This window comes from Lutjanus erythropterus, chromosome 11 (assembly GCF_056507025.1).
Source record: "Lutjanus erythropterus isolate fLutEry1 chromosome 11, fLutEry1.hap2, whole genome shotgun sequence".
Lineage (NCBI taxonomy): Eukaryota > Metazoa > Chordata > Actinopteri > Lutjaniformes > Lutjanidae > Lutjanus > Lutjanus erythropterus.
The window spans coordinates 3,135,934-3,149,819 of record NC_139327.1 but is presented as its reverse complement, the minus strand read 5'-3'; the positions used below and the strand labels follow the sequence as shown (position 1 = coordinate 3,149,819).

At 38.6% G+C, this 13,886-nt stretch overlaps 1 protein-coding gene across 1 annotated transcript in view; it reads left to right on the top strand.

Annotated features, from left to right (window-relative positions):
* The window catches only part of camkk1a (calcium/calmodulin-dependent protein kinase kinase 1, alpha a), a 132,683-nt gene that overhangs the window by 63,790 nt on the left and 55,007 nt on the right, over positions 1 to 13,886 (top strand). The window contains exons 3-4 of the mRNA XM_084730464.1: positions 5,620 to 5,667; positions 11,798 to 11,851. Coding sequence (XP_084586590.1) covers positions 5,620 to 5,667; positions 11,798 to 11,851 — 102 coding nt within the window. The remainder of the gene's footprint in view (positions 1 to 5,619; positions 5,668 to 11,797; positions 11,852 to 13,886) is intronic.

Genomic DNA, 13,886 nt, shown 5'->3' with positions numbered 1-13,886 from the left:
ACTGTCTGCTTGTCTTCACAGGACATTAGGACAGTTAATGATGTGTTTATCTCCATCACTGACAAGTACAGCAGCAGCTGATACTGGACAACATGCACAGTTCATTTTATATTTCATCTTTAAAAAGGTGACATGAGGCAGTTCATTATGTTTTAGTTGATCCTCCTTCCTTGAGTTTTAGTTTAGTTTTGGTCAACTAAATGTTAGGGCTGAACTATTTAAAAAAAATGTCCCATTGCAACTATTTTGACTGATATTGGAATTGCAAAATGAATGCTAATTTTTACATCATTATTCTCATTTTCATTGAAATACCTGAAAATAATTAAGCAGTGATTTTTGCTGAGATTTAAACAAAGATGTTTTCTGAAGTCTGTGAAATCTTTTGTAGGCCAGGACGTCTCTGCAGCACTGCTGGAAAACAAAAACACACTTGGTTTTCCAAGTTAAAAGTTATTAACTTTGCATTAATTTTGTGATGACTTGTCTGCCAGTGTCGCTTCAGGTTTGTTGCCATTGTTGCTTCACAAAGGCTCTTATTTCTCTTGACATCAAAAGTGAAATTTATCCACGGCTGTTCTTGTCTTTTTCCCAAACACTGACATTTCTCCCCAGTTTCTGGGGCCTGCAGCGAGTGCATGCTAATGAACTTCCTGGTTAGATCAGTGTTGTCAAACTGTGTGTATCAGCATCATTTTTTGTTATCTGTATTTGTTCAGCCAACAAAATTATCTGTATTTGGATTGAGGACAAGAAGGAGGTGTAGTTTATACTGGGAGTCACTTTCTTATTTTCTTCTTTATGAACTAGCTGAAGTCCTCCACCACCTCCCCTTTAACTGAGGGATTCTGAAAAACTCAGACACTGAAAAAAACAGTTTGATAAATGGAAAGATTTTGTTTTGAACTGGAGATAGAAACTCTACAGTAAAGATATACAAGTATGCACAAATGTTCTCTGGTTGTTTCAAACGTTTTTTATTGGAAACAGTGGGGAAAATCAAAACAAAAAAAAAAAAAAAAAAAAAAACTGCTTCAGATTTTCCATGAAGTCACAGACATGATATCTAACCCACCTGCTCACCCACCTGTCCAGTTCTACATGCAATTATCGAGTTTATATTCATTTTGATAAATGGTGATAAAAGCATTAAAACTGCTTTAGTTGATCACTTAAGACAAATCTAATTGGCTGTAGGTGGAGTGTATCAGCCAGCTCTGTGATCCACAACTTCACTGGAGGGGCTTCAGCTTTTTTTTTTTTTCCAAAAGCTTAAGTTTTTTTTAGCCACTTTTAGCCCATAGGAGATAAAGTGTTGCTGAGTCGTAGTCAGTTGTCTAAAAGCTCCCAATATTCGTAATATAATCATTTTAGAATCTGGCTCCAGGGTGATTTTCAGTCTGGAGGAGAAGATGCTGAATATTTCAGTCCAGAGTCTTTCTATCTTGAGCCAAAGTTCAAAACTCTGGGTTAATGTGGCTTCTTGGAACTGACATTTATCACACAGAGGGGAGATGTCAGGGAATATTTTTGAGTTTAGAGTTTGAATAGTATCATTTTTGCAGCACAGATGAACAGGTATGAATATACTATAAACTTTTGACCCATTTGTCTTTTGAAATTTGTCATCCCAGCTCATCCTCCTACACATGCTTGTAGACCTCAGATGAGGGGGCGTTAATGTTTGGTAAAACACTGTAAATATAGGATCAGATATCCTTCAGCTGAAGGGAACCATATTGGTGCATCAAATCAGTGGCTGACTAAGGTTGATGCAACCTTGTTTAAGTTTGTTGAAGTAATCATGGAGATGACATAAGATAGAAGAAATATTCATTTCTATTGCTTTATTCGGGCTTTCCAAAATAAGGTACTTGTGTTTGGGTGCATCTCTACTCTCTACCACATTAAGAGGTCTCTTCCCACCTCATCCCTCATTTTCGTCTCATTTTTATTCAATGATGAAACTGTCAGAAGATTTCTGCATCATTTTTGCCATCACTAATGACTTTTAATTCAATTATTGTCTCATTTACATTGGTGAAAAATGTTGATGACAAACGTGACAAAAATTGTAATTCCATCAAAGTAACACTGATTAATTCTGTACACTTCTTCCATTTGCACCAGACCCAAGGACATATATGTATACTTGCATCATTACCTACACAACATTTGTTTATTTTGTTAATATTGTATCAAAAAGCCGATCAATCAAAAGATCCTTACAGCAGTCCACTTCCTTGTTTTGGTATAGATGCAAACCATACAACTATGATGAAAATTATTAGTTCACAAAATGAATACTGGTTCATTCTGCACATTTCATCCATTTGCAGCAGACCCAAGGACATATACAGCAACACTGAATATATGATCTTCCTCTGCAATAGTCTCATTTTGGTGCAGCCAGTACACCACTCTATCAAAATCCATTGTAAAATGTCAGGTTCAGGAAATGATTTTACACTTACAGGCTTTAAATACTCTCAAACACAAGTTCCCTTTTCATTCCAGACTTCCTGAGGCAGGCAGGCAGGCTCATTATTCATCATAAGAATGAAACGCAGCCTCATTGATTTTGAATAGCACAGTGGCAGTGATCTATTTGTTATGCACAGATATCGATCAGTTGTTGAGCAATGGATGGAGAGATGTGGAGAGTTTGGTTCAGATCAGACAAAGTGAGATGTGGAGGGATGCGGGAAGAGGAGGAGAGGAGAGTGTTGCATACTGAAGGAAGCAGGCGTCTAACGTGACAGCATGACTGAGAGAGCCCTCGAAAGGTTTATTGTGGCCCAGTAGAGCATTTGAGTTTGATTCATGTGTGCGTGTGAGTGCATGCATGTGTGGCAGACGTATTTAAGGCTTTCTGCATGGCCCTCTCCATCCATTAGCCCTGACAGAGCATTAACTGCAGTGCAGCGCCCACTGAGCATGTGCCGGCTAACTGTGAACCCAGTGGAGGTCCTCTCAGACAATCCCTCCTGCTGCTCTTTTCTTTGGATTCTCCTCATTTGCCTTTCCCTTTATCCTTCGCCGCCCTATTTTTCTTCCCTCTCTCTTTATCTCTCTTCATCCAATCAAAGCAGTCCCTTTTCAAGTTCCACTGCTCGCTTCACCTACCAAAGCCCCATCGTCTATTCTATCTTACGCCCTTTGTCATAATCCCTGCCCACAGTGCTTCACACCATCATACCCTACAGTGCGTAACACCATCCTCACCTCTCCTGCTGCACCATCAGCAGTGTTCAGTACGAGCTACATAACCAGAGCATTATGTAACCAACTGTATAATGTCAGAGTTTCTAAAATACCTTGCCTGGTGGTGAGTGAAGTCCTGCCCTGCACCATCGGTCGGTGCAATACTTTCTGTTTTGTTCCATCTGCGTTCTCCTACCTCCTCTCATCCTGTAAACACGTTCCAGTTTCAAGCCTGAGGCAGTGCTCCACCTCACACACACTAAGTAAATCACAGGGGTGTAAATATAGACAGCCAGGCAGTGTGGTTGTACCAGTGTGAGGTGGTGGTGGGGGGGGGGCATAGAGAGAGAGAGAGCTGGCCCTCTAACAATTTGTTGGGCAAAGAATGGGCCCATGCAATAGACTTAGTTTGCACCACAGAAATATGTCTTCCTTCAGTGGAATCATATTTGATTAAAAATTGTACTATTTACACTGTAAAAAATTTTTTTAAAGAGTTGAGAAAACTCATAATTTCAAGGCAACTGCCTTTACTAGATATTTGAGTTTTGAACCAAACTTAAACTCTTTAAGGGTCAATATGAAGCTTTTGCAAAGGAAAACAGAAGCCCACTGCTCTGAAAATACAGACTCTGGAGTCTGAGTTTAGTGACTGACTGTCTTACTCCCTGCCAAACTCCATTAACATTTTACTCAATTTAACCATTATAAACATCTACACCTTCTACAAGATTATTAATGATTTCTTACAAATCATTAACAGACACTAACTCATTTGGCAAAGATTCTGCATTAATTTGAACACTAATTAATATGAAACAGGCAAACAATAACAGTTTTTGTGGCCTAGAATAGAAATTTCAAAGGGGGACACTGTGGCTGTAGCGTGTTTGTCAGAGAAGCAAGTATTCCAACCCAACAAATTTCCTTGATCTCTGATGACATATTGTGGCCTTTGTATGATTTATTTTAGTACATATATTACATATCTGTCCTTTAAGTTTTGAATACAAACTAAATAATCTTTTGCCGACCTTTTAACTTCAATTGAGTTACTTTTCCTCTTTAGATGATCTTTTAAGAACCCCAAAAATTTGTACCTCAGATTTTAGTGAGCTGTAAACCTGATTGTCACTATTTGCTTGAAAAGAATGATTGCCACTGAAAATATTAATTTATTCTACATTTATGTATTATTCTACATAAAACAATTAAAAACTATTCAATGTAACAACTATTCAAAGGAGAAATATATAATGTATTTACTGTGCTAAATCATAAAATGACCATGACATGTTATCAGAGATTAAAGAAACATGTTTAGTTGAAATACTGACTTCTCTGATGCTACAACCAGCATGTTCTCCTTTCAAATTTCCATTCCAGAGCAGAACATCTGTTTTTGTTTGCTTTTCACTTTTATTCACTTTACATAAAGTTCAAATTAATGCTGAATGTTCACAGAAAGAGAAATCATTGATAATCTTTTGGGAAGCAGCAGATGTTTATAACATTTATATTGAGTGTGTATTTTTGTGAGTGTGTATTTTCAGAGCAGTTGGCCATAGATGGTATATTAAATTGGAATTCAAGCTATGGTTCCAAATCACTATTTGGACTGCAGTACTCATTTCTGAACACTAGGGTTCTACATATTGCTCCTTTAAATGAATACTTTCTTATTTTCTTTGATAGTTTTTTTTTTTATTATATACAGATATGCAATAACTGACCCTTCGCTAAGCCCCACCTCCAAACAGCAACTGTCCAATCATAGTTTAGCAATCATAACTAGAGCTCTCAAGCTTTTCATTCCTCTCCACGTTTCTGTAGTCTCTCAAAAACGTGAAACGTGATGTGGGCTGGTGCAGAATCAAAGTGGGTTGACAACGATGTAAGCCATCACCTCCCCAACCATAATGAGAGAACGGCTTTCAATCCATCTCCTCCATCTTTCTTTTTTGCACTTACATCACTGCTCACTTTCTGCTCACTGACTTTGCTGTTTGTGCCCCCCCTAATCAGCCCACCCCCGGTGAAGTGCTCCCCACCACCAGAACTACCCCTGCTTCCCTCTCTGTCTCTGTCCTGCTGTGGTCTGCTGTCTTCTGCCGTGCCCCTGGCTGACTCACTGCCGTAGCAGCGGTTGCTATGGAACTGCAAATCAGCCATTTAAACAGTAGCACTCTAATGGATTTGCAGACAGTAAACAGAAACTACAGACTGCATCGTTACGTACATCTCAGAGAAAAATGACTTTCAACACATGTACACACACAGTCAGCAGGAACGTTTTGTTCCTGTACCACGGACGGCCCTGTTCCTCCTCGCTTTAGACACTGAAAGAATTCATGGTCGTGTTTATGTTGATGATTTAGTTCCTCATGTCCCCACTTTTTCTGTCGCCCCTCACAGGACTGTATCCAGCTGAACCAGTACAAGCTGAAGAGTGAGATTGGAAAGGTGAGTTTGTCAGTTTTCGGACTTTTGTCTCTTAAGTTTGGAGTGGTTTGGGAAAATAACAGCAGCTTGGAGATTGACCCTGTGTTCAGTTTATCTGTTAAGTGAGAAAATGGAAACCAAAATCAGTCACAGCTTGTGCACAATAAAAGTTGTGAGCTGTCCTTATTATACAGCTTGCAGATACACATTTACAAATAAAATGTAATATGATGCTGACAGGAAAGTTTGTTTAAAACAGTTCAGGCTGTCCATCCACTGTGTACGTAGCTTTAGCTATAAACACTTGATAGCTTTGTACCTGCTCAAGTTCTCCTTTTCTGGAAATATGTGAATATCTTATTAAGAACAAGACAGTTTACAGCCATGCTAGCAGCTGTCCATCCACTGTGTAGTTAGCTTTAGCTACAAACACTTGACTTCTAGCTTGTTGAAACAGTGCAGTAATGTTATTTCATATTTTATTCTTCAAATTTTTACAAGGTTGTCTACAGCTACCTTTGTACCTACTCAAGTTTCGCTTTTCTGGAAATATGCAAATATCCTATTAAAAACAAGACAGTCTACAGTCGTACTAGCAGCTGTTTAGCTGTTTAGTTAGTTAGCTTTAGTTTAGCTATAAATGCCATAAATGCTGATCACAGCTTCTTTTTCTTCATGGGTGAGCTGAAGCTGGGCGCAAAACATATACTTAAAAATATGACATAATCTCTGTTGACGACGGGCCGCCCCAACAGACCCTCCCTCCTCCTACCACACCAATATGTCGAGTTATATCTGATATGCAGGACCAGATCTTTACAAACTGAACCAAATAAATGACTTGGTGGCTTCAAGGTAATATAATGTAATATAATATAATGACAACATTATAGTGGTACATATTGATGATAACACATACATGACTTATATCTGTATGTAGTGTTCACTGTGGACACTGTAGTCACCACGGCTGCTTCCTCAGCTGCCTGGGTCAACATGTTCACATGTTTGATGGCTCTGCCTCTTCCGCTGTTGAAGGCAAGATGTGTCCAGAGTTCCTCACTCCACTTTGCAACTTGCGACACAGCAGGAATCTACAGCCATGCTAGCAGCTCTGCCAGGCTATATAGAGGCATAGAAGACTGTGGTAAAGTTCCCAGATCAATCACTCAAATGTGAAACGTCCAAAAAACACAAACAGCTCTTTTCTACCAGAGTAAGGTAGACAGTGAGTTACAACACACAAAATATTCAATAACTTCTCTCTTATACAGTGGAGTGTCACTTCACACATCACAAGTCTCTTGTTATTCTACATCATTTAGTTTAGAAAAGTGTGCTTTTGCATAGTTTTGTGGATTTTTTCCTTTTCTTTTGAAAAGATATTCAGTAACGTCACTCTTGTACAATGTAGTGTCATCAAAAACACTTCACACATCAGCGCTCTCTTGTTGGTTATACTGTATCACCTGTGTGGAAATATGTGCTTTTGCATAATGTTAGAGAATTTAAATATTCAATAACTTCACTCTTTTTCGGTGTAGTGTTCCAAAAAGTGGCACGAAATGTACATCAAACAGCAGGAGACCCCTGATGGTTATGTGAACCCACCTAGGTGGGTGCACGGTTCATTTTGATGACAACTGGGTTGCTGCTCAGTGCCTATATTACTGTGTATGAAAAATGGTGTTCTCCTTGTTGATCTGAGAAGTTCAAATCAGAATACAATATAATGTTTCCAACTTAAACAAACTGCATAGCAGTGCTTGGAGCTAAATGCTAATGTCAGCATGCTAACATCCTCACTATGGCAATAACATCTCAGCATTTTAATGCTAATAATCTTAATAATCTTAATTTAACTTATTAGAAAGGTAACCTTTTCTAATTAGCATTAAACACAAAGTGTGGCTGATGCTTAAGCTAAAGCTAAAGCCAGGGAATGTCACCTTTATGGTTTAGCCTGGGAAGGGAAGTCATCGGAAGTCGGAAGTCTGTTTGGAAAAGGGCAGACACTTTCAAAAAACTCTTGGTAGGTGATTGGATGAACCTGATCTGTCTATCACGTCTAACACAGGCTAACTTCAAGCAATCAGATCAAACTCGCTGGTTGGGAGAGGAGTGAAAACATCTTTTCAATGGAGAAAAGCCTCCAGTGTTGTTCTTTTCTCTTCTATCAATGAAGAAATACTCTCCAGTTCTGATACAACTGATGCTTTCACAGTATCTACACTAACCCCTTCAGGAGCCGCCATTGTTTGTTCCAGATGAGTCATTTCCATGGACACTTCTCACTGTTGTCACACCTAAAACCACCCCCATAGCTGCAAGTAGTCACTCCCTAGGAAACTGATTGGCTGCACCACTTTTGAAGCCTGGCAAGATGGATTCTGATTCTCATGTGTCCCCTAGTGATGTACTACGTATGACAGGAGTATAAGGTATGAGAAAGTCCTCATTTGGAGTGGGTGGGGTGGATGGTCAGCTTAAACAAGCACAGGACTTTCACCCAGTAGAGTGAGTGAGTTATTTAAACATTTTGTGACGCCTCCATCGTCACATGACCTACATCATGTACTTATTTTAACTCAAACTATGATGTTTCCTAAACCTAACCAAGTAGTTTTATTGCCTAAACCCTGGAGTCTCAAACTGTAGCACATGTACCGCTAGTGGTACGTGAACTCCCTCAAACATATAATATTGTCAAAGTACTACAAAATTTCAAATAAAAACATAAGATCCCTGAAATGTAACTTAAAATAATATTTGTCTTTCCTTTATTTTTGTTTCAGTGCATTATTAGTAGTAGTTATGAGCAAAACTGAGATGGCAGCATAGTTAGTGGTGTTAATATGAAGACACTGAAAGGGAATGTTTCCAAATTACTGCAATAGTGCCTCTAAATGGGGACTATTACAAAGAGCAGTGCAGATCAGTAAGAGAATAAATCAAAATGTTGTGTTAAACGTTGTAGCAAACAGTGCAAAACAGTATGGTGGTACTTGCAGAGCTCAATATTTTCTGAGGTGGTAGGCAGCATAAAAAGTTTGAGAGACACTGGCCTAAACCTAACCAAACTGCAACCATTTTACAATGTAAACCAGTTATGTCATGTGACTTACATAATGTTAAGATCTGGTAAACCTGTCACTGCTGCAAGTCTCCATCTGTGATATATATGTTGTTTTGGGAGTAACTGACAATCGATCTGTTCTGTTGTGTAGGTAAGTGGATGTGTTGGGGTCGTCCTTTGGGGACTGTGAATGTCTTAACAAAATTTTAGAGAAATTTCAATCTGGACTGAAGTGATGGACAGACCAACCAACAGACCAACATCACCATCCAGAGAGCCACACTGCTGACATGGCTAACAAATTAGAAATGTCTCTGACAAAAGTGTGACAGAAACACTGGATTGGAAATCATAAGGAGGAAGTAAAAAGTAAAAATAGCAAAGTGTTCAATATTAGTGTTTTCAGGAGCAGAATTAGAGTTTGACACTTTATAGAAGATACAATAAACTGGAACACGTCATTACTAAATCTGACAGCACAACAGATCAACTCAAGTTTTGTATTTCAAAAAGTGACGCTGGCAGATAAACACTCTGTGGTTCACACATGGGGGAATTTATTGTGGCAGCAACAGAGATGGAATTTGAAAAACTGACAAATTGAAAAGAGTGAAGTGCGTGTCATTTTACATGACAGAGCCGGGCACATGCAAAAAGTGTACTAATAAAACTGTATTATCTGTAGCAAATGACATTTAAATGATTTATTAACAGTGATATTGTGAGATGTTAAAGTAGCTTTCACACTGTTATTTACATGGTCAGTTATTAGATTTTGTGGTCATAAACGGTATCACAGCATCTCTATTAGAAAACATAATGAGTCTGAGGCATGAGGAGGAAACACAGTGGAGAATGATCTACAGGGGACACATGAATGATTTTAATTTTAAATCAGCAGGATATTTGTTAAACTTTGGTACAAACATTTTGAAGAATTCTCACTCTTCCATGTGTTGACTAAAGCCTACAAATGGATTTTTGCCCGTAAGACCAAATCTTCTAAGGACAAATGATCAGCCAGCTGGCAAATTTGGCTGTACGAGACATCAAAGGTGTTAGAACTCGCTTTACGTAATTTTTTTGTGATCACATTTTCAAGCAGTTTTGTTACTCATCAGAGAAGAAGAAAATCATGTAAGGGGGAAAAAAAGGTCTCTGATGGAAAACACACATCCTGGGGCAGAGAGTGTGTGTGTGTGTGTGTGTGTGTGTGTGTGTGTGTGTGTGTGTGTGTGTGTGTGGGAGGAGCCTGTCTCTGCTGCCAAAGAATAAAAATGTTGTTTTTGAGTAGAAACGGTGCTGCCTTCAAAACATTCTGTCAGTATGGTGCTGCCGTCTGTTCTCTATGCGACGCTTTAGGAATCTTAACAGCATCCCTCACCAGTTCTGTTGATGACCCACATAGTTTTAACGTGGAGCTGAATCACAAATGTTGCGTATAGCACTGAATTATCATTGAATACACTACACTAATGAGACATGACAAGCTGTTCTTTGTATTAAACTGGACATCAACTAGAAAGATGTTCTTTGTTTGACAGTATTAGACCTTTATTAGACTTCCTTAGAGGATAATTAGACATTGTGACAGAAATGTACTACTGTTTTGTTGTAATGTCTCCTTCATTACCATTTGAGAAAGTATAACAAAGGTCTAACAATACACTTAAGTTTACAGTACAATTCTGTTTAGGGATGCACCGATACCAGCATCAGGTATCGGTCTGATACTGTCCTCACATACTCATACTCATAAAACTACTCCGATACCCCACATCCATTACCACGTCACAAAAAGTAGCCACTCGACACAAGCAAACATCTAAAGATCCAACACAACGCAGACCTCAAGGAGTTTGATGATGCTTAACCTCTTCTTTGGTCACACTGTAATTATCAGTGAGAGACTGGCTGTCCTCAACATCATCCACTAACGACTGCAGCAACTTAGGCAACTGTCTGTATAATTCCATGTAAGTCCATGTAAAACTGAAACAACCTCCCAGAGTGCACCTGTAGACCACAGCCAATCGCTGTCCAATAAGTCCCAGTGGGCGTAAACTAGATGATGCCTCGACTAATTAATCCAAAGATGAAGAAAAAACATGCTGCAACCAGTCTATAACACTCTTTTCTTTATAATAAGCTTCTACATCTTCTCTTTGTGTACTTAGTCTTTATGAAAACGTCCTGACAGCACAGTACACACAACTTCACTCTTTGAAGTTCACAGCAGGGTCAACAAAACTGTTGCACACATGGCACCACACTCATACCTGTCCCCCATAAACAATGACAGGTAGGAACTAATTAGCTCTTAGACAAGAGACATGAAGAAGAAACTGAAATATTATACATGTAAATGTGTTATTAAAATACTAGTTAAAATGCTGTAAATAATGAAATATCATATACACCAATCAGGCATAACATTATAACCACTGACAGTGTCGGCAATGTGGATGGCAGGACTCAATGGTAATGTTATACCTGACTGGTGTATTACACCATCTGTAACAATAAACTTCATTCTGCAAGTCCATAATACTGTTGTATCATTATATCATGTACAGAGTAAACCGCACAGCTTAAAAAGGAACACAAAATCAGTAAATTACTACAAATAACCAAAAATGTAATGTGTAGAGTAACTATGGTTACACTAGCAGCAGGAAGTAGCAGTAACAATTTGCTGTATTTATAAAGTGAAGAAAATCTGATGAAAATAAAATATGTTTTTAAAGTTATTGTAAGAACTGTAATGGCATGTACTTGTATTTGTACTTGGTCTGAAAAAAATGGTATTGGTCCTAGTAACAGTGGGAACTAATACACTTTAATTTACAGTACATTTCTGCCATAATGCACCCCTGATTACCCTCTAATGAAGTATAATGAAGGTCTAACAGTGGGAAATAATGCACTTTAGTTTACAGTACAGTTCTGTTGTAATGTATCAAATAATGGTCTCAGAAAGGATCTAATACATCCCAATAACTGAATGTTGTGTTGCATACATGAAAATACATGAACATGCCAATGAAAACGAATGTCTTTGTGGTTGTGTTGCAGGGCTCCTACGGTGTGGTCAAACTGGCCTACAATGAGGATGATGACAAGCATTATGTAAGTCCGTGCAATCATTTCACTTGAACTGTTCTGATTAAAACTGAAGTTTGGTCTCTCTGACACGCAGCCACAGAGGAGCTTTACAGATTTCCACCAGTGCTATTGATTTTTTTTTTCTGAGCTGTGACTTCCATCCACTCAGATTGCGTCAGTCGCCTTGGAAGAAAAGAGAGTAGCTTCTGGTGCTGCAGAAAGTGCATCCAAGACTTTATTATCTATCTTCAAAGCAGCGCAGCTTTAAGGTCGCTTCACGAGGGAGAATGTGGATATGAGCCGCCGGCACGCCGAGATGAGGTCATTTTAGATGTTTTCATCAAGGTGATTTGTTCCTGTAAAAGCTCTGCAAACCCTCCATATGTAAGCAGTTTTATGTTTGAACATAACTAAGTGGCCCTGTACGGTAACAACAATGAAAGTGTTTGGATGAGTCACGTCGACCTGAGCTGCCGAGCCAGTGCTGGACGGGTTTAAGATGTACTTTTGAGCTGGAGCCAGGAGGAGCTTGGAGCTAAAACACAACCCAATATTAAAATGGCAGCTTGTAAATGGACTCATGCAGGATGGTGAACAACAGGAGGTTATGTAAGGACGCAGACAAGACCTTTAACATGAATGAAATATTATAACCGGGAGTGCAAATATAAACTTTCCCTGTGGAGTGAAATAATGACATGCAGCTTTAAATAATGTCGACCTGCAGAGCTGCTCAGACACGCTGCACAAAGCACCCTGTCTCCTAGAAACTATGTCTGTATACAACATAACAGCAAATAGGTTTAGTAAAAAACACAATTCTGCTGTCCAGATGGCATTTTCTATCAACATGATCAACATGATGAGGAAACATTGTCAATTATAATATCTGGCAAGTGGCAAAATATTGATACTGAACATATCAGAAAAGTATAAAAAAAATTTTTATGATTATGTCCAGGCAACTCACATTACGTGGTTAATGATAAGGAAAGCTCATGGTCATCTGAAAATCTGTAATATATTTACTTTGATAAATCATAAACTGACCAGGATTTGTTGTCAGAGGTCAGGGAAACATGTTAAGTTGAAATACTTGCTTCACTTTACATGAGTGCTACAGCCACGGTGTCATGTGAAATTTCTATTCTGTGTAATAGCTGTTTTATATAAGTGTGTCATGTTAATCAGAGTCTAAACGAATGCCGAATTTTGGCCAAATGAGTTAAGTATCTTTTTATGAGTTGTAAGAAATCATTAATAATCTTGTAGAAAAACACCTCAGATATTCCAGGGAACACAAACACTGGACTGTTGATGACTCTGGACGGACGAGTCCAAGTTTGAACTCTTCAGTCAACATCATCGTGTTCATGTCTGCAGAAAAGCTGGAGAACGTTTTGATGCCAGATGCATTTCACCCACAGTGAAACATGGTGGAGATTCCATTATGGTATGAGGTTCCATTTGTGTAAACGGCGTGGGCAAATTAGTGAAAATCAGCGGTATCATGAACAAGAATGTCTACCACAACATCTCAGTGCATGATGGAATCCCCTCTAGACTGAATCTGATTGGTCGTGGGTTCATATACCAACAAGACAATGAGCCCAAGCAAACTTCAAAGCTGTGCAGAGACTATTTGACCAAGAAAAAGAATCTGGAGTTCTGGAACTGATGGACTGTCCAAGTCAAAGTCCAGATTTGAATCCTATTGAACAAATTTGGTGTTTAGTAGGTTCAAAGATTAATCTTTGTGGGAGACTGTAGTCCTCCTCAAATTAATACATGAAACAAACATAAATGCCATATTGACATCATATTTTCCACTGACTGCTATGCTAAAAACATAATCTAGTTGCACTGTTGTCTTCTTTTGCATCTTTCTTCAACCGATAATTAAAACTGTTCAGTAGTCAATAATTGATTAATCATTAAAGCTACTACACAGAGTTTTTTAACTGAAGCACCATCAATTTAAAAGAACAGAATAATAAAAGAGTAAGGCTTTAAATCCAAACTGCTGCTCAGAACATTGTCAAATTGAGCACAATTACTG